The sequence below is a fragment of the Diceros bicornis genome, chromosome 26 (assembly GCF_020826845.1).
Source record: "Diceros bicornis minor isolate mBicDic1 chromosome 26, mDicBic1.mat.cur, whole genome shotgun sequence".
Taxonomy (NCBI): Eukaryota; Metazoa; Chordata; class Mammalia; order Perissodactyla; family Rhinocerotidae; genus Diceros; species Diceros bicornis.
Genome location: NC_080765.1, coordinates 2,094,378 through 2,114,779, shown reverse-complemented (window position 1 = coordinate 2,114,779; position 20,402 = coordinate 2,094,378). Strand labels below are relative to the sequence as shown.

Genomic DNA, 20,402 nt, shown 5'->3' with positions numbered 1-20,402 from the left:
ACGGTGGGAACACAGAGCAAACAAGACTGGCCCTGTGCTGGTGAAACTATTAGGATGGATAAGGAATACATGAAGGTTCACTTTATCATTCTCTCTACTTTTATGTACAAGTGATATTGTTCACAATTAAAAAAAAAAAACGGTACCTTGCAGAGAAAAAAAAGGCAATACTACAAATTAATATAAAATTTCCTGGGGAACTCGAGAGCAAGGCGCACACAGGGCTCCACGGAAAAGGCGACCTGGCAGGCGTCCCGGCTGCCTCCTGGGGATCCCTGTAAGGCCTTCTGGAGGGCTCGGCCGGCTGTCCTGAGTCTATCCAGACAGTAACTACAGCAAGCCCCACCCTCGCCCCATGGAACTGTCCTCCAGGCTTCTAGAAAAATGAGATTAGCTTGTCCAGCCTGATCTAAGTCACCTTTTCTACTTGTGGGGCCCCAAGGACACGCAGAGACAGGAAGCTGGCTTTCCTTGCTGCCTTGTGTTGTCCCCTCATTGCCAACAAAATTGTACGGTTTTATTAGCTAAAATGCCAACACATGCCCAGCTCGGGTGCCAGGCCCTGGAGGCTCTCTGAGACCCTGTCACCACACCTGTGAGTCTGAGGCTGAATGCGAACCCTTGTGGAGACGTGCTGGGAGCAAGGTGAAGGCCACGACCGTATTGATGGAAGGCGTATTCTGACGCCAGGCAGTGTTTTTTCCAAACCAGGAGGCTGTGACTCCCGTCCCTCAGGGACGACGACTCCCGTAGCCCAGTCAGTGAGTTCTCCGCTCTAACTGGCCACCGGGGCCATGGTCTTCTGACACAGCCGGGCCAGCAGCCCCGCCAGCTGCAGCAGGGAGTTCACGCCTTCTGCTATGCTCATATGAGTGTAGCCGATCTCCTGAAAGACCAATCAGATCTCAGGCTGGTTAATAAGTGAGGGAGGAGTTTATCTTTTTAATCTGAATGGTTTAATCAAAACTGATGCAATGAACTCAAATTCAAAATTGGAAAATGAACTCTTAAGTGGTAATGAATTATGTTTAACTAAAGTTCCATTTATTTCCTAAAGGATATTGATATTTCTATGTAAGATACTGTTAACACACACAAAAAGGCCAGGCTTGGAGAAAATATTAAAGCATTTATAAAATACGTATCTGATAAAGGACTTGCATCCAGAATACATAAAGAACTCTCAAAGCTCAATAATAAGAAAACAACCCAGGGGCCGTCCTGGCGGCATGGTGGTTAAGTTCGCAGGCTCCTGGGGTTCACAGGTTTGGATCCCGGGTGTGGACCTAGGCACCACTTATCGAGCCATGCTGTGGCGGTGTCCCACATATAAAGTAGAGGAAGATGTTAGCACAGATGTTAGCTCAGGGCAAATCCTCCTCAGCAAAAAGAGGAGGATTGGCATCGGATGTTAGCTCAGGGTTAATCTTCGTCACAAAAAAAAAAAAAAGAAAGAAAAAGAAAACAACACAATTAAAAAATGGGTAGAGGCTGGCCAGTGGCGTAGTGGTTAAGTTTGTGCACTCTGCTTTGAGAGCCCAGGGTTCACAGGTTCAAATCCCAGGTGTGCACCTATACACTGCTCATCAAGCCATGCTGTGGTGGCGTTCCACATACACAACAGAGGAAGATGGTCACGGATGTTAGCTCAGGGACAATCTTCCTCAGCAAAAAGAGGATTGGCAATGGATGTTAGCTTAGGGCCACTCTTCCTCACCAAAAAAAAAAAAAAAGGGTAGATTTGAACAGACACTTCATCAAAGAAGATTATGGAACAAATAAGCTCATGAAAAAGTGCCTGACGTCATTAGTTATTGGGAAATGCAAATGAAAGCCATAATGAGACACCACTACACACTGTAAGAATGGCTAAAAAACCCACTGAGCATTCCAAGCACCAGTGAGGATGTGGGTTGTCTGGAACGCTCACACAGTGCTGGCAGAAATGCAAATACTACAGCCACTTTGGAAAACAGATTGGCAGCTTCTTCTAAAGTTAAACATTACACTTACCATTTGACCCAGTAATCTCCCTCCTGGGAATTTACCCAAGAGAAATGAAAACTTGTGTTCACGTTCACACTAATTCATGTACACAAATGTTTATAATGACTTTATTCAAAGTCACCAAAACCTGGAAACCCAAACGTCCTTCAACTGGTGAACAGACTGTGGTACGTCCAGACACTAGAACACTACTCAGCAGTAAAAAGGAATGACCCACTGACAGAGGAAACAACAGCACGAACAAATCTGAAATGCTTGAAGCTAAGTGAAAGAAGCCAGACCCAAAAGGCCATGTCCTGCTTGATTCCATTTATATCACATTCTGCAAAATTCTGTCCCCCAAACAGAAAATAGATGAGTGGTTTCCAGGTGCTAGGGGAGGAGCTGACTATAAAGGGGCACACAAATACTCTCACTGACCTTAATAAACTCCAGCTTCAAGTATTCTGCCATTTGGAAGGTTTTACACACTCGGAAAATGTTCCCAATGATGTCTTCTGGTGAGTAGCCCAGATGCCACAGGTGAGCGAGGATCTAGACATGAGCAGAGAGCTCTGTGAATGACAAGGACACTGGGGAAAATGAGGCTCAAGCCACACCAGTCTCGGCCTGCCACACTGCTGGGAGTGGACAGATCGTCCCAGACAACCAAGTGATTCTGAGAATCAGCTGAGCACCCAGGAGCTGTGGGGGCCACACCCTTAGATCAGCAGGGGCACTGAACTGATTTCCCAGCAGAGACAGTATTGCAAGTGTTCTGCAATGTGTTGCGCGACTGTCTGCTACCACGGCCATGTAACGCCTTTATCCAAGGCTCTTAGCAAACTTCACTGCTCATCCCAGGAAGCAGCCCAGAGAGGAAGCAGCAGAGCCACACATCTGCTGTGCCTTCCCCAGCTGTCAGTCTAATGTGCACCCCCTGCAGGACGGCCTGGAACAGTCCTGAGCAGGGCAGAGCCGGGAGCAGTCGTCTCAGCCTCTGGACTTCTCTACCCAGACCCCGCTCCAATGCCCCCACTCCATCCAGACCGCAGGGTCTCAGTCAATTGTTCCTGCCTTTCCTTCGGCACCTTGGGGCAACTTCAGGGGGTGGGGAAGCTCTGTGCTCCTGACTCTGCAGGCTTCCTACAGGCCGTGCCAGGTCTTTGCCTCAGTCTCCCTGCCTTGCACTCCAGGCTCATGTCAGGTCTGGCCCTGCCCTAAACCCCGTGAACTTCTGGCCTAGTTTGGTGGGAGCAGGGGAAGGGAAACCTGCTGTCATCAGACCTTAAATCATTCCATTGCCACCACGTGGACCTGAGGGTCACCTGAACCCCAGTGACGCCCACTGGAATCTTCTCACAGGACCAGGCTCTATAATCAGGCTAGAAACCTGCTGGTCCCTCCTCTCTTGGCTGAAGGGACTGCAGCTCCCAGAACGCCCACTCCCACGCTCATCAGGAGGATGGGGGGACGTCTCCCCTCAACGGAGAAAGATGTTCCATGGCAACATAAGGAGCGGCTGGCCTTTCCTCGTGTGTAGGTGGACCAATTCCTCTTGCAGAGAATATAATTATAGTAGAAAGGCATGATTTAGAACTGCAGGTCTAGTATTCTGCAACAGTGTGATTTAGAACAAGGACTTGAGCCTCCCTGAACCCATTTCCCCATCTGCAGTGTCCCCAACTCCTAGCATTGCTTTAGGAGCTACGTGGAGCGATGCACGTGAGGTTCCAGCACAGGGAGTGCCCCTCTGCTCTGCTCAAGATGCGAAGGTCCCTCGGGGTCAGGGAAGGGGATGGGGCGCACCTTGTAGGCTTCGTCGATATTGGCATTCACGCAATGCTGGATCATCTCCTTCACCAGCAAGGGGTGGGGCTCATCGCAGACCTGACCAAACCGAAAAGAAAGCCCCGTCAGGGCCGAGGAGACCATCTGAGGAGGAGCCCTGACACCCAACTTCTGGTGTCCTATGCAACCGACTTCTCAATTGGCTTTTTGCATCAAATTCTCCAGCAAACAGAACCGGGTTTGGGAACGTCCCTCTCACCACCAAACAGGTCACCAAATAGAGAGCAGTGTCAACCTACTGCAGTGAGGAAAAGCTTCTGACACAGGATCATAGATTTCTCAAACAGAAGACAATTGATGAGGGCAATAAGGACTCTGTGCTCGCAGCAGCTTTGAAGCCGTCAGCCACTTGCCTTAGATCACCTGGAAGAGCCCGTGCCCAGAACCATCCAGAATCCACGTAAGAACGGGGAGGTCTCTGCGGCCAGTCTCCCACCCGGAGCAGGAACTAGCTTTCCCCACAGGGTCCCCCAGGCCCAGCAGGATGACCTGGGGAGGAGCCTGCTGGGTGGGGTGGGGTGCTCCCTGACCCCAAGGCTGCCTCCCGGCAGCTCCCTCCCCGGGCCTCGATTCTGCCCTCTAGAGCGGTATCCACGCTGAAATCTAACAGACACCTTCTGACGGCGCCAGACAGCACCGTCACCCGCTCCGGGTCTGCTCTTCCCAGCCCCGCTGCCTTCCCTCAGCAGTCACGGCTCCCCGGGTCCTCAGTGCTCTGCTCCAGGATGAAACACAACCTCAGCACCACTACAGGTGACTAGGCAAGCTCCCCTTCCCACAGCGCCCTTGAAAACATCACTGCCAAGGTCTAACCCAAGGCTCTCCACACGGCTCTCTTTACCCAGGAACTCAGTAAGAAGAGCTACAGACTGAACGCACAGACAGCCCCACCCCACCCTTACCCCCAAATAAGGGGGAAATTGGTCTCCAAAACAGCACTTAGACACCAAGCTGTTAGGATGTGGTAGCTGGTTTTCAAAAGAATTCCCAGGGGGCCGGCCCTGAGGCCTAGTGGTTAAATTCCACACACTCCACTTTGGCAGCCCAGGTCATGGGTTTGGTTCCCGGGCACGGACCTACACCACTCATTGGCAGCCACAATGTGGCAGCATCCCACACACAAAGTGGAGGAAGATTGGCACAAATGTTAGCTCAGGGTGAATCTTGTTCAAGCAAAAAGAGGAAGATTGGTAACAGATGTCAGCTCCGGGCAAATCTTCCTCAGCAAAAAAAGAAAAGAATTCCCAGAAGAAAAATCCTTCGCCAATACGGAAGAGTAAGAGTCTTTTTCCTCGCGTGGCTTTGAAGAGCTTTGCTACCTGCCCTCCTGGCGTGGGAAGTGGTGACAGGCCCTCAGGATGGGGCGGCCTGAGGGGAAAGGCTGTGCTCCCTCCAGCCCTTGAGCAGCCGGGTGACCTCGGGCAAGCTCTGGGCCGTTTCCTCAGTCACAAAACACTGACAGGAGGTCTGTGTGCCGGGGTGTCATGAGCACCCAACAGGACCCAGGGGAAGGCACCCAGGTCCGGGCCTGCGGCAGCGGCATTGCTGGCACTTCCGTCTGTCCACACACTGGTGGCATCCAGAGCGCCCCCTGCTGGAGTGGGAGCCCCAACCCAGCGGCGGCAGCAGGGTCTTTCCCTCCTCCCGGCCCCGCCCCACCTCCGGCGGCTTGAGCAGACTGAGACCCAGGCCAGCTTCTGTACCTTGAACACATTCTCACTGTTAATGAAGCCGAATCCCGAGAAGGTCGACTGCAAGTTGTTCAATGCCTGTTGAGGAACAAAAACACGTCCAGGGTGACTTTCCACCTGGCCTGTCCCCACCGTCCTCACGGGGCCTGAGCTGTGCGCCCTCCTGCAGGCCTGCCCTTGGGAGCCCAGCCCCAGCAGTGTGCTGGGTCCACGTTCCCCACTCTGGCTGTGCTCGTCTCTGTGCTGCGGTCACTCCCCCTTCCCCACAACACGGGCTGGCAAGCCCAGGAGGTGGCGCCCGCCGGCACCGCACGCACCTGCCTCATGTCTCCCTGGGCGGTGAAGATGATGGCCTCCAGGCCGTCGTCAGCGTAGTGCACATTCTCCTTCTCGATAACGGTCATTAGCCGCGCAAGAACCTGGGCGTCGGTCAGCTTCGTGTAGCGGAGGACTGCGCAGCGGGACTGGATGGGCTCTGAGCGAGACAGGGCGAGAGTGAGGCTCCCCGGCAGAGGACGGCGTCCCCCCACTGGTCCCTGAGTTCCTAGCACGCAGCTGCACGACCCGCCTGGCCCAGCCAGGCTGGGACCGCTGTCTCTGCCCGGCAGGCGCTCGACAGAAGCTTGGTCATTGGGGCTAAATTTCAAAATATCAGCCAGTAAGCAACAGAGGCCAGCACTGCCTGGACAACCCTGGCTAGCAACGGCTTCCAGAAGGGGAAAAGGTCCTCCACGACAGAGACGCCCGCGTGCCACAGCCCACAGGCCAGTCAGCGCTGGCCCGGGTGGGCTCCAGGTTGCTGTGAGCGCTGGCCCTTTGGGCAGGTCACGACCCAGCCAGTCCAGGTGAGCACGGGACACCGTGTGGTTTATTTAAAGCTCCGCAGGGGTCTGACCACAGCCAGGGCTGAGAACCACTAGAAAGACGAATGCAGAACCTGCAAGCTCTCCCGGACCTTTGGTTTCGACTGGGACAAGAGCTTCTCCAGGATCTCCGAGCCCCATTGGTCTCTCTCTCTTCCAGCCTCTGTTCTGTCGCCACGCCGGCCTTCCTCAAAATGCTCTGATCTGTCACCTCCTGAAGAGCAAACCTTCAACAGCTCCTGACGTCGCAGTACAGTCAGGCCCTGACCCCAGCACATCTTCCACACACCTCACCCGTCTCTACTCTGCTAACCCACGTCTGGTACCTTGTCTGCCCTGGAACAAACTGACCTCACGCTCCTGGCGGGCTCTCCCCACGCAGGTGTCCTTCTCACCAGCTTCTTCCATTGACATCACAACTACCACTGGAGGTTCCCCTCAGAGCTACCTCCTCACAGAGCCGCCCAGATCTCCCCAGACTGAAGCAACCTCCCCTTCTTTGTCCTCACACACACTTCCAAGGAACATATTCCTGTTAGTTTATCGGCATTAAAGCAACCAGTTACCTCCCCAGGTGCTGGAAATGCAGTGGACAGATATCATAAGGTCCTGGCTCCTTAGAGCTTAGGTTTACGGGGACAGGAGGCATGAACAGGAGAGTTACAACACAACGGGATGGGGCCGTGGAAGAGGCTTCTAGGAACAGCTCTGGAGCCCAGGCCACGGAGTGACCAACTCCGCCTGGTGCAGGTGAGCTTCTCAGTGAGGAGTATTTAGGGTTGAGGTTTCCCTGCTAGAAAGGCAGAAGCAACAGCGCATTCGAAAGCAAGCGTGATGAAAGGGCACAGGGGATTCGGGGACGGTGAGATGCTATGAGGCTGCAGTGCATGGAGTGAAAGGAGACGGGGCTGCAGCCCTGGGGTCCTGTGTGCCAGCCTGGGGGAGACCACTGGAGGGTTCAGCGGGGGAGTGGCAGGTCGGACTGTGCTGAGGTGACCCTGGCAGCCAGCTAGTGACTCAGGAGCGAGAGGAACCAGGGCAACACTGCACCAGTGAAGGGGAGAAACAGAGGCAGGCCAGACCTGGAGTGGGGCGGGGCATGCGGCCTGAGACACTGGGGAGGCCGGAAGACCTTGGATCTGACTTTGCTGAGGGGCTGGCTGTGGCGGTAGGCGGAAACGAGCGGACTTAAGATGGCTCAGAGGTGCTGTTTGGGGCTCCCCCTCTCCCATCCGTGCGTGGGCTCCTGGGGGGCAGGGACAGAGCCTCCCACAGATCTGTAGCCTCCACTGAGCCCTGTGCACAGAGGATGCTGTGTACACAGAACGTGCTCGATATCTGTCCAGCGGACGAGACTCCAAAGAGCAGCTTTCCTAAGAGTTTGTCCACGTCAGTGTATCTGAACTCAGGAAGCTGCATGCCAGACCCTATTTACACATGTGGTTCATCAGCACAGACAAGAACAAGATCGATGATTTAAAACCAATTAACGTTCCAAGTACACTAGAAGTTTCCTTTAGTAGAGTTTTCTCTTTTGAGAAGTACCAAAAGCTGAACTCACAGAATTTAAATACACGTTAGAATAAGGCAGCCATGGCCTTCCTCAAAGAAAGCATGCCTCCCTCCTGACCGTGCAACCCCAGAAGCCAAAGTCAGGTTCAGTTACTGAGTTTATCTTTTTTTTTTTTAATTTTATTTATTTATTTTTCCCCCAAAGCCCCAGTAGATAGTTGTATGTCATAGCTGCACATCCTTCTAGACGCTGTATATGGGACGCAGCCTCAGCGTGGTTGGAGAAGCGGTGCGTCGGTGCGCGCCCGGGATCCAAACCCGGGCCGCCAGCGGCGGAGCGTGCACTTAACCGCTAAGCCACGGGGCCGGCCCTCAGTTACTGAGTTTAAAAATCACCTCTGCAGCAATTTGATCATGAACCATTTCCACTAAAGCTAAGAAATTAATTTCTTTAGAGATTTCATTTACAGGTTTGTTATATCTCTTTAGAAATTAAAAAAAATCAGAATGCGGTATATCTCTGAAACATTAACGACAAAGGAGGGTCAGAGCCTTCTCCATTGACAACTGTGGTTTCAAATCACTAAACAAACTCATTAATGCAGAGCCCTATGCAAAATGCATTTGGGGAGGGGTCTCAAGTCTAAGACCTCCTGCCCTCACAGATCTGTCTACCCTGGTCAAGGAGACAAGCTACCCACACGGCCATAAACCGAGAACTCTAAACAGTTTTCTCCACCATATCGCTGGTGTCTGGAAGGTAGAGAGGGTTCTCATTGAAGTCTGTATGTCCCGCACTGGCACGGGGCTGACAGCTCCTGAGAGCAGAGTATGTGTGTGACGACCTGGGGGAGGTAAAGGACACAAGGACTCCCAGCGACACCGAGATCCCGCCGAGACCAGAAACCACAAGGCTGCGGGGCGTCACGGCGGGCGACACGCTTTTCTGCAGCAGCGCACGCGGCCCAGGTGGAGGAGCGGGCTGGGCTCGCACAGGCTGGGGTTTAGCGCGGCAGACGGGAGGCAAGGACAGTGAGACAGAGAGCTGTGAGAGACGGTGAGAGGCAGAGAGGAAAGCTGGACTGTGCCCACAATCTGCATCAGAAAGGGAAGGAGGGGAGACCAGCAGGAAGTGGAGACACTGAGACCGGAGGGCTCAAACCAGCGAGGAAGCAGACGGACTGCTGGCAGTGGCGGGGCTGCAAGGACAAACGCCAGGTCAGAGAGAAGACTAACGTGCAAGGTTTCACGGGTGAGACAATTCCTGGTGACAGCAGAGCACCGCGTGCAGACACAGCATGTGGAGGAGCAGGTCTGCAGAGGCGCAGGGACCACGACACCGTGCACGGGGTGTCACAACACCACGTGTGTCTGCGACGGCGCAAGGCTCAGGCAGACCTGGGGTTCCAATCTCAGCTCTTCTACTTGCTGTGTGACTTTGGGCAAACCACTCAACCTCTCTGAGCTCCAGTTTTCTCATCTCTAATGTGCAGCTAATAATACCTCTGCGTAGAATTATATAAGATTAAATGAAAAAGTTGATTATACAGTGCTTAGCCCATGGCAGGCAATCAAAAAGTCCCTACTCTTCTGCTAAAGAGCCAGCACGAGCACCACATGGGCCCCAAGCCACCCAGAGCTGACCCTCACCTATGATTTTGTCTGAAGCATTACAAGCAAGAGCAAAGCGAGTCGTTTTGGAGTAGATTTCCATGGTTCTCCTCAAGGCTTGCTGGGCTCCATCAGTCATGCTGAGAAGAAAAACACAAGGGAGCAGTTTGCAACTGGGACCCAGGGCCCCCCAGACACAAATCCCCCCCACAGACCTGGGACCCTGAACTCCTGACTGAGCACGCTCAGCCTCTCTCCAGGACCCCGCCTTGGTCTCACATGGGCAGCTGCACACGGGGAGAAAGCAGAGGCCCTGCGGGCGGCTCCTAGGCTCACCTCACAGCTCCTTCCTCTGCTAGCTGTGGGTAGATCCCTCAGGCAAAGCATCTGAGCCCGTGTCATCCTCTGTAAGAAGATGATGATACTCCCTACTCAGAGGGTTGTCAGGACAATTAAATGAGATAATAACATGTGAAATGGTCAGCAGAGTGCCTGGCATAATGTAAATGCTTCCATATAAGAGCTCAATAAACATTAGCTGCCATCATTGCTATAAATAACGTTACAGTAAAATGGTTAAGGTGCACCACACCCTGGAATATCACAGAGCAATTAAAACCACGTTCATGGGGCTGGCCCCATGGCGCAGCGGTTAAGTGCGTGCGCTCCGCTGCTGGCGGCCCGGGTTCGGATCCCGGGCATGCACTGACGCACCGCTTGTCAGGCCATGCTGTGGCAGCATCCCATATAAAGTGGAGGAAGATGGGCACAGATGTTAGCCCACGGCCAGTCTTCCTCAGCAAAAAGAGGAGGATTGGCATGGATGTTAGCTCAGGGCTGATCTTCCTCACACACACTCACACACACACACACACACACACACACACACACACACACACAATAAATAAATAAATATTAAAAAAAAAAAAAAAACACGCTCACAAGAAGATTATAATAATACGGAACACTGCTTTTTACATTGAACAGAAAAACCAGCATACAAAAATTATGTATATTATGATCTCAACTATGTAAAAATGCATAGTATAGAAAAACAGGAGATGAAATAATATTTTCAAAATTTTCTTCAAAGAACATGAATTACTGTTGTCTTTTTTAATGTCATTAAAATTTTTTCATTTATACCGGTAATGGTTGCACAACATTGTGAATGTACTAAACGCCACTCAACTGTACACCTTAAAATGGTGAAAATGGTAGGGGCTGGACTTGTGTACCAGTTAAGTTCGGCACACTCTGCTTTGGTGGCCTGGGTTTGCGGGTTCGGTTCCCAGGTGCCGACCCGCACCACTCATCAGCCATGCCATGGCAGTGACCCACACACAAAATGGAGGAGGATGGGTACAGATGTTAGCTCAGGACTAATCTTCGTCAGCAAAAAGAGGAAGATTGGCAATAGATGTTAGCTCAGGGGGACAACTCCTCAGCAAACAAAAAAAAAAGGTGAAAATGGTGAACATTATGTGTATTTCACAACAATTAAAAAAATATTTAAATTATTCATGGAAGTGATGTTGGCACAAACACATTACCCAGCTCTCTTAGACAAACGTTGGCAAGTTACCTCATAATGATAAGGTTTAAGGCTCAGGCCCCTATTAAATGGCTTTTTGAGGATGTGATGCGCAAGCTACCACAGAAGTACGAAGTGAGACCTTCTCTCCTGATTTAGTACAGCCCAATAAGAGAAGAAAGACCAAGGTATAAACGTGTGTGGCAAGCACTGCACCTGTCCGCTTCGTCCAGGATGATGATCTTGTGCCGGCCTTTTGGGAGGGTGACTTTCTGCTGGGCAAACATTTTGATTTTGTTCCTCACAACGTCAATGCCCCTGAAACGATAAGGCAGAATTTACTGTCACCTTCTGAGACAACTCAGTCACCTTCACGGGGACATTACCCTCAGGACACCATCATGGACCCAATTTTAGTCTTTAAGTTTCTTTTTTTAGCAATTCTAACTCTTTATAAGGACTGATATTTCATTACTTTTATTCTTTCTTGGAGGTCTTCTGAAGAGCAAAGAAAAAATTTACTTACTTTTTTTGATAGAATGAAACTCATTTTATCTTGCAATTACCATATGGGTCCACTGGTCCCTTTTATAATCTAAGATATATTTTGGGGTATTAGTGATCTTATTTTTCCTATGTCTTGAAACTAAACAGCAATTTCATCATCCTCATAATTATTTCACCATTACTCATCGACTATTCCCAACTATGCTCAAAAAGACTAAAATAATAAGATGAAAGAAGAATGGGATTTTCTAGAAGAATGATGCAATAGCGGGGAGAAACCTGTTACTACTGCCTCATTCTTCAGCTTTTTATTGTGTTGCTCGAGGTACTGCATTTCTCTCTAGAAATATAAAAGAAGTTCAGAGAGGCCGGCCCGGTGGCGTAGCGGTTAAGTGCAGGTGCTCCGCTTTGGTGGCCCGGGTTCACAGGTTTGGACGCCAGACGTGGACCTATGCACCACTCATCAAGCCATGCTGTGGTGGCGTCCCACGTACAAAATAGAGGAAGATGGGCATGGATGTTAGCTCAGAGCCAATCTTCCTCACACACAAAAAGAAAAATAGAAAATAATAAAAGAAGTTCAGAGACACCATCTTTGTTGTCTTTCTTAAAGCTTTCATCAACCACACCTGAAAATTCAAAACTTTTCATTTTCTTTTCCACCCAAAATATCAAAAAGAAAAAAACTGATAAAGAGGTTTCGTAATTATTAGACAAATCAGAAAATTATTGCAGAGACAAACAGCAGTACTTTAGGCTTTAATGATGACAGAGAAATTGAGCATCACAGCAAAATCTTAGACTATGAGTTCTCAGATGCCAAAATCCTAGATGAATTTTCTCCGACTTAAAAATCAAGGAGTGAACAATATATTTCTAAGGACAAAAACTAAATATATTGTCATCCAGCTAGTCACTCAACAGGAACGACTTTGTTCCCCAATATCTTATGACAAGAACTTGGACCATTCTGTTCTGCTGAGAGAACGTGTGACAGGATTCTTCCACCTTTTATAATGTCTGTGACCAACATTTACAGGTAGTTTGTAAGTGATCAAAAGCTGAAGGCACGTGTGTATATAATGGTGATTGGAAGGAAACAGATGAACAGAAATGGAAAAAAAATCATTGTGTTGATCATTCTAATAGGTGTTTATAAATCTAAAATTGAAAATACTTTGCCAATTATAGGCCACCAGTTTTCAAAAACATTGAGTGTGATGATGCCAGTGTGAGAAGAACGAGGGGTCAGGATGAGCCAGAGCCTGTTTGCACTTGCTACCTGGGTCAGTGTTTACAAGTGGATCAACGACCAGCTCATTTATGGCCGCTGATGAGCAGGCAACTGCACTCAAAGGACACGCCCATTAACAGGTATATGTAGATCTTCAAAACCAGGAAAATGTTAAAGAGCTGAGAACCATGTTCTCAAGGAATAATCTAAGGCAGACTTTGCAGACATTTTATTCAACAGATTCTCATTTCATAATTCTCTACTATTTAATACGTAAAAAGTGAACCAGCACCTCACAGCCATAGTAGGATGGCTCCTAACGGGGCTGGCCCCGTGGCATAGTGGTTAAGAGCACAGACTCCGCTGCTGGCGGCACGGGTTCAGATCGCGGGCGCGCACCGATACACCACTTGTCAGGCCATGCTGTGGCAGTGTCCCACATAAAGTGGAGGAAGATGGGCACGGATGTTAGCTCAAGGCCAGTCTTCCTCAGCAAAAAGAGGAGGATCAGCATTGGATGTCAGCTCAGGGTTAATCTTCCTCACAAAGGAAAAAAAAAAAAGGATGGCTACTAACCACAACAAACTAGAAAACAACAAGTGTTGGTGGGGATGCAGAGAAGCTAGAACCCTTGTGCACTGTCAGTGGGATATAACGTCGTGCCAGCCACTACGGAAACCAGTATGGTGACTCCTCAAAGAACTAAACACAGAATTATCAAATAATTCAGCAATTCCACTTCTGAGTACACATCCAAATAATTGAGGGCCGGCCCCATGGCTTAGCGGTTAAGTGTGTGCGCTCCGCTGCTGGCGGCCCAGGTTTGGATCCCGGGCGTGCACGCGACGCACAGCTTCTCTGGCCATGCTGAGGCTGCGTCCCACATACAGCAACTAGAAGGATGTGCAGCTATGACATGCAACTATCTACTGGGGCTTTGGGGGAAATAAATAAATAAATAAATAATTTAAAAAAAAACACACAAAATAATTGAAAGCAGGGTCTCAGAGATATTTGTACACCCATGTTCATAGCAGCACTAGTCACAATTGACAAAAGCCAAAAGATGGAAGCAAGACAAGTGTCCATCGACAGATGAATGGATAAGCAAGATGTGGTCTAGACATACAATGGAGTACCATCCAGCCTTAAAAAGGAAGGACATCCTGACACATGCTACATGGATGAAGCTTGAGGACATTATGCTGAGTAAAATAAGCCAGTCACGAAAAGGACACTGTATGATTCCACTTACACGAGGATCTAGAGTGGTGAAATTCATGGAAACGGAAAGTAGGGGGTGGTTGCCAGGGGTTGGGGGCGCAGGGGGAATGGAGAGTTGTTTAACAGGGACAGAGTTTCAGTTTTGCAAGATGAAGTTTTGGAGACTGGTTGCACAACAATGTGAATGTATTTTACACTACTGAACTGTGCATTTAAAAATGGTTAAGAGGGTAAGTTTTATGTGATGTGTATTTTACCACAATTAAAAATAATTTTTAAAATTTCCATTAAAAAAAGGTAAACCAGCAAGTCAACTGCTCATGATGCCATGTCTACAAGCAAGCAATTCCCATCCTCTCACTGGGAGGATTAAAGGAAACACAAAGCTGGCCAGGCAAGCTCCTCGGACCCCACAGAACTGAGAAAAGGCTGTTTCCGTAACAATCCAAAATGTAAACGCTCACCGCCTCCCGTCCTAACACCCAGGCGTACCTGTCGTTTGAGGCATTGAGCTCCAAAACGGCATCCTTGAGTGCCGGGCCCAGCAGGGCTCGCGCCAGACACAGGATGCTTGTAGTTTTGCCGGTTCCTGGGGGGCCCTAGGAACGAGATCTCCAGTAAGTGCTTCAAGCCGACAGAAGGAACCGACCGTAGCTCCCGATTTACTGCTCCCCATTGTCTGCACTTGCCTCTCCCTCGAGCCCCCCAAGCCCAGCCCACAGCACAACCAAATCAACACAGCAACCCACCCACAGGCCCCTGGACAGCTTGAGTGCGAGGGGAACACAGGGCCCTGGGGGTAGCGGGTCTCTCTAAGGATCAAGCGCTGGGCACTTCAGAGCGCAGCGAAAATCAGTCCGTGACGCCCAGCAGGAGGACTACTTACAGCAATGATGATATTGGGCACGTTCCCTTCTCTGGCAAAGACCTGAAGGTAGAAATGTTCATTGAAACTGGCTAACCTGTAAACCTGAAGAGCCAGGCCTCCCCAGCCACACGGGCCCACGAAGCGAACATGGCTCCGAATTGCTCCATATGGATGCCCGATAGAACTCTCGCCTCAGCCTATTCACGACTGAATTCATCATTCTGCCCTACAAACCTGAGGCCCACCCACACTCCCCTTCCCTGGACTGTCAATCAACCCTACTGCCCACCAGGAAACTGGGGGTCACGATGGGGCCTTCTCCCTCACCCCACACAGCACCTCCATCACAAAGGCTTAGCCATTCTTTATCCTTCATCTCCAGAGTCCATTTACCTCTCTTCAGCCCCACTGCCCCTTCCTTAGCCCATTATCTCTTGCCTGGACCACTTTCAATGGGCTATTAACTGTCTTGCCTCTAATCTTGCCCCACTCCAATCCATTTCCCATGCTGTCACCACAACCAATTTTCTAAAATACACATCTATTACAACATTTTTACCTGACTGAAACCCTTGGATGACTCCTTACCGCCCTCATCAAGCAGCCCAAACTCTCACACGTGGCTCACAAGACCCTGCCCAATCTGGATCCCGCCCAGCTCACTGGCTCATTTCTCTCACACCCAATACACGCACCCCTACAGCCGTGTTCCTCAGTGGGCGCCAAGGACCAGCAGTGTCACATGCCCTGGGAGGCTGTCAGAAATGCAGAACCTCTGGCCCGACACGAGAACTACTGGATCAGAATCTGCATTTCAACAATGTCCCAGGCCATTCATATGTCCATTAATGTCTGGAAAGCACTACTGGGTGTGCCAATCAGATAGCATTTTTCCCTAGAACAAGCCAAGCTCTCTCACCTCCAGGCCTTTGCACATGCTATTCTTGCTCTCTCCCCTCTCTCTAGCCCCTAACCCACAAGTCTGGCTAACTCCCACTCGCTTAGCTTTGGTGTCACTTCTTCCACTTGGGAATCAAGATGGTGTGAGCGGGTTCACTCGTCCTCCCTAAGCTCCTCCCATGGGCCCCCCAGCACCCTACACCTCCCCTAGCAGAGCGCTCATCACACTGCCTGCAGACTCTACGCTGCCCGTCAGATGGAGAATCCCACCTGGGGAAGGGGGTGTGTCTATCCCTCACACCTCACCATATCTGGCCCCAAGAAGATACTCAAATATTTGTAAAATTAATAAATTTGTAAACGAATAAATACCTTGGTAGCTATTAAAGTCTAGGCCCCAATTACTGCAGAGTAATTACTGCAATTCATGTCTCAAAGAGCTGGCCCTCTAGATTCTGCCTCAAGACCTCTGGGGCTAGGAATTCAAAGCTTGCTCTACTGCTCAACAGTCCTGCTTGCTCCTGTTCTTATCATCCTGAAAGCTACTCCCTTGTCACTTAGTCCCTCTAGGCAGGGGTTGGCAAACCAAGGTGGGGGGGCGGGGGGAGGGGGTAATGCAGCTGGAGGCCTGTTTTTATGAGCTCCCCAGCTAAGGATGGTTTCACATTTTTAAAGTATTGTTTAAAAAATAAACAAAGGCTATTTGACAAAGACCTCACATGGCTTGCAAAGCCTAAGACATCTGTTAATTGGCCTTCACAGAAAAAGCTTGCCACCCCTTCTCTGTCAGAGACCGGAGGAAGATGGGCACGGATGTTCGCCCAATTCAGACCAACTGTTTTGAAGAATACAAAACAAGTCTGATAATCCCTCTCCGATAAGCCAGCACTTCCAACTTCTGAATTTTTCCACCATGGCTTCTAGTTGCCTCCAAACTGAACGTCTCCCAGGCCTTCAATTCCTCTGGACTCGCGGCTCACCTCCCCCCCATCTTCGCTGTCTTCCTCCAATCGCCTGGAGCTTATCAAAGCCAAATGACATGCGATGTTTAAGATCCTCTTTTAAAAAGTCACTCACCTCCAGCCTGCTCACGGTGTCTTCATTCCCGACAATTTCACTCAACTTTACTGGTCTGTATTTTTCAACCCTATTTTTAAGAAGATGCATAAAGATGTTGACATGGCTATTTTCACATTCCCCAAAAGAAAGCCCTAAAGGGCAAGCCTGAGAGCTTTGTCAGAAGATGATATACATCAATAAAAATATACCAAATGCAGGTTTTAAATTTAAGGAGGTGCCCAAGTGCCATTTGAGAAGTTAAGTGCATGAGAATTATATACCAAAGGCTCCAAACCCGCCAGAGCAAGAAACACCTTTGTTGCTGGAGAAGGGCCAGAGCAGGCCACCTGGAGCAATGCGACACTGCGGCAACACAGTCTGCCCGTCACAACAGAGGTCCCGCACACGCGGCACGGACATCATTTGATCTGACAGACATAGGTGCGACCAAGACCCCTTCTCACCCCTTACCTGCCAGATTCTGTAGACATGTGCCAGGTGCACAGCAGGGCTGGCTACAAAGAAACCACAGGCCTATCCTACCAGGCTATGTGGAGTGGACAGGCTAGTGGCCTATTCAGACCAAAACTTCTCTCTTTTAAATTAATAAGCGAGGCGCCAGCCCAGTGGTGCAAGCGGTTAAGTGCGCGTGCTCCGCTGCAGCAGCCTGGGGTTCGCAGGTTCGGCTCCCAGGCGCACACCGATGCACTGCTTGGCAAGCCATGCTGTGGCGGCGTCCCATATAAAGTGGAGGAAGATGGACACGGATGTTAGCCCAGGGCCAGTCTTCCTCAGGAAAAAAAAAAAAAAGAGGAGGATTGGCAGATGTTAGTTCAGGGCTGATCACCTCACAAAAAAAAAAATCAATAAGCTATGGTATGAGAAAAAATTACTTTCTTCAGCTCTGAGAATGGAAGAGGAAGTAGATTTGCAATGATCTGACCATCAGGACCTCCTCTGCCCTTGTTATATGCCCTGATTTACCATCAGCTTGCACCCCCTCCAGGTACTGGTTCTGCTCCAGAAGCAAGTGCCCGCAAAGAAGCTTGTTTGCCGTCTCAATAAAGAGACAGGTCTCCTCCAAGACCAGCAGATGGAGCATGCTTGTTCCCACCCATTTATTCTCCATACTCAGCCCCTTCCAGATGCCAAGCACTGCCTAAGGAGTTACAGATCTCAAGGAGAGGAAAGTCGAAAGTACAGAGATGAGCAAGACATGGTTCTTGCTCTAAAGGGCTTTGCCATTAGCAAGGAGATAGAGCTTAGCAAATCCTACTACAGCACTGAACTGATTAAACAAACCAAGGGCTGAGGAAGACCAGAGAGGGAGAGAATCACCTCCTGGGAATGTTAGGAAGCTGAACTCTGAGCTGGACTTTGAACAAGGTAAGATGTACCTCCTTCAAGGCCTTCATAGCTGCTCCCCCTGCCTGAAAGCTTTCTCCACCTAGCATATGGCTTACTCCCTGCATTCAGATCTTTGCTCAATATCATCTCACCACAGGCCTCCCCTGACCACCACAGCTATTTACTCCACAGCACCTGTCGCCATCACATAGACTATACATCTACCTGTTTATTTTTTACTTTGTCTTTCTCTATCAATGTAAGCTCTATGACAGCAGAGTCTGTTTTAATACTGAAGCATCCTAAGCATCAAGAGTAGTGTTGTGCAGGAAAAACACAACGTAAGTCACATATGGAACTTTAAACTTTCTGGTAGCCACGTGTAAAAAGGGAAAAAGAAAACGGGTGAAGGTAATTTTACTAATATAATGTATTGAACCTAATATATTCAAAACATTATCATTGCCAACGTGTAATCAATATAAGAATTACCAACGAGATTTTTTTATACTAAGTCCTCGAAATCCGGTGTATATTGTACACTTACACCCATCTCAGTTTGGACTAGCCTCATTTCCAGCGCTCAGCAGACTCATGTGGCTAGTGACTGGGGACTCGATAGCACAGCTATACCGCCTTCCATTCAGGTATCTGCTCTCCTCAAGAAGAGGGTGGGCTGGAGGGATGGGAATACACAGAGGACAGCGAGTAAACCACTACCACGCGCCGCGGAGAGCTCTGAGCGGTGCGCACAGGCGGAGCGCACGAGTGGAGCGCCTGCACCACACCTGTGCCAGAGGCAGGTGACTTCACACATCACCGTTTCCTCCCAACTACCCAGGATGCTGCTATTTCAACGAGCACGCAACAGTAAGAAGGCGGGCGCCTTATGCGCGCAACCCCGCGTTCCGAACCCGGACCCGACGCTTCTCGCAGAGTGACCATCAGAATGGCCCATGGCACAGCGCCCAGCACCACAGTGGGTGGTCTCAGGGGGCGGCTATCATCACGATTAGCATTGTTCTGACCGGGCTCCGCTTCCAGAGTTCAGACAGGTGGGCTCAACGACCCAAGTCCCTCGCCTTCTGCAAAGAATCATCTCCCCGACGCCACCCCGGGGCCTCCTGCCCCACTTAGGTGCCTCTGGAACGAGCTCGAGTGTCCCCCGGGACTCGGCCCGCCACTCGCCCACCCACAGGTCCAGAGCACCCATCGTTTACGGCCTGGGCCCTCACCACGGCAGCTCGTAGTGGCCGGCGCTGCCGAGGGCTCTGCTGGGGGCCGGGGCAGGGTCCTGGGCCCTGCGCTCGTCGGCTCCACCGCCGCTCTCCCGCGCCTCCATTCTCCCGCCGCCTCTTCCCGCCGCCCGAAGCCCCGCCCCATGACGCCATCACGCAAGCCCCGCCGCTGCGTCCGTGGCGGCTGGGCGCGGGCGGACGCCGTGGGCTCCCCTTTCCGCGCCTGCGCAGAGCGCGCCGCCGTGGCCGGGCCTGTCGCTGGAAGCCGCGGTTGCCCTGGGAGGCCTGGGGCAGGGTCTGCGGTGGCGGGGCGGGGCCTGGCGCCCGGCGGCCTTCGGCGGCGGAAGGCCGGGGCTCGGTGTTCCGATTGCTCAGCGTGCCCAGCTCCCGCTGGCTAGGCTCCTGCGTCCGGGCACCTGCCGTTCAGTGTCAGGGACGCACAGTGCTGCAAGATGGGATTCCTCCCACTTTGCGGAGGAGGCAACTGCCCCTCTGTGAGATGTGATTCGATTTTACTGAAGAGAAATAGGTACTTGATATTCACAAGTGCTTTGAGCATTCTCTTGGGCTGGTTTCCTACCTGTGGAACTAATCTTTCCTCCCTAGCCCAAATGTCATAATAATAATGAATAATAATAAAAATAATAATGACTGACATTTACTGTGCTGTAACTATGCACCAGACCGAGGTGCATACTCATATTATCCTCGTTTACAGATGAAGAAACAGGCTTGACAATGATTCAATAATTTGTCCAATGTCATGTAGGTTGTAAGAGGTGGATCAGGATTCGTTCCCCACCATGTAGCCGAAGTAATTCGTATAAAATTATATTTTATTGCACTTACTATGTTGCGTTATAATTTGGGGGTAAAAACTGGCTTTAATGTCTGAATTGAAGGCAAAGATTGGGACCTATTTATCTCTATTCCCATTGCTTAGCATAAGGCCTGATGTAAATATTCAATTCCAGTGC

At 50.4% G+C, this 20,402-nt stretch overlaps 1 protein-coding gene across 1 annotated transcript; it reads right to left on the bottom strand.

Annotated features, from left to right (window-relative positions):
• Positions 1–76: 76 nt before the first annotated feature.
• On the bottom strand, positions 77–19,578 carry RFC2 (replication factor C subunit 2). The gene is given in 12 exon segments (XM_058568957.1): positions 77–886; positions 2,428–2,541; positions 3,796–3,876; positions 5,541–5,606; positions 5,846–6,003; positions 9,554–9,654; positions 11,265–11,366; positions 14,506–14,612; positions 14,900–14,941; positions 16,859–16,928; positions 19,423–19,541; positions 19,543–19,578. Coding segments are annotated over 12 exon segments (1,107 nt in total). The 3' UTR covers positions 77–775.
• Positions 19,579–20,402: the final 824 nt, after the last annotated feature.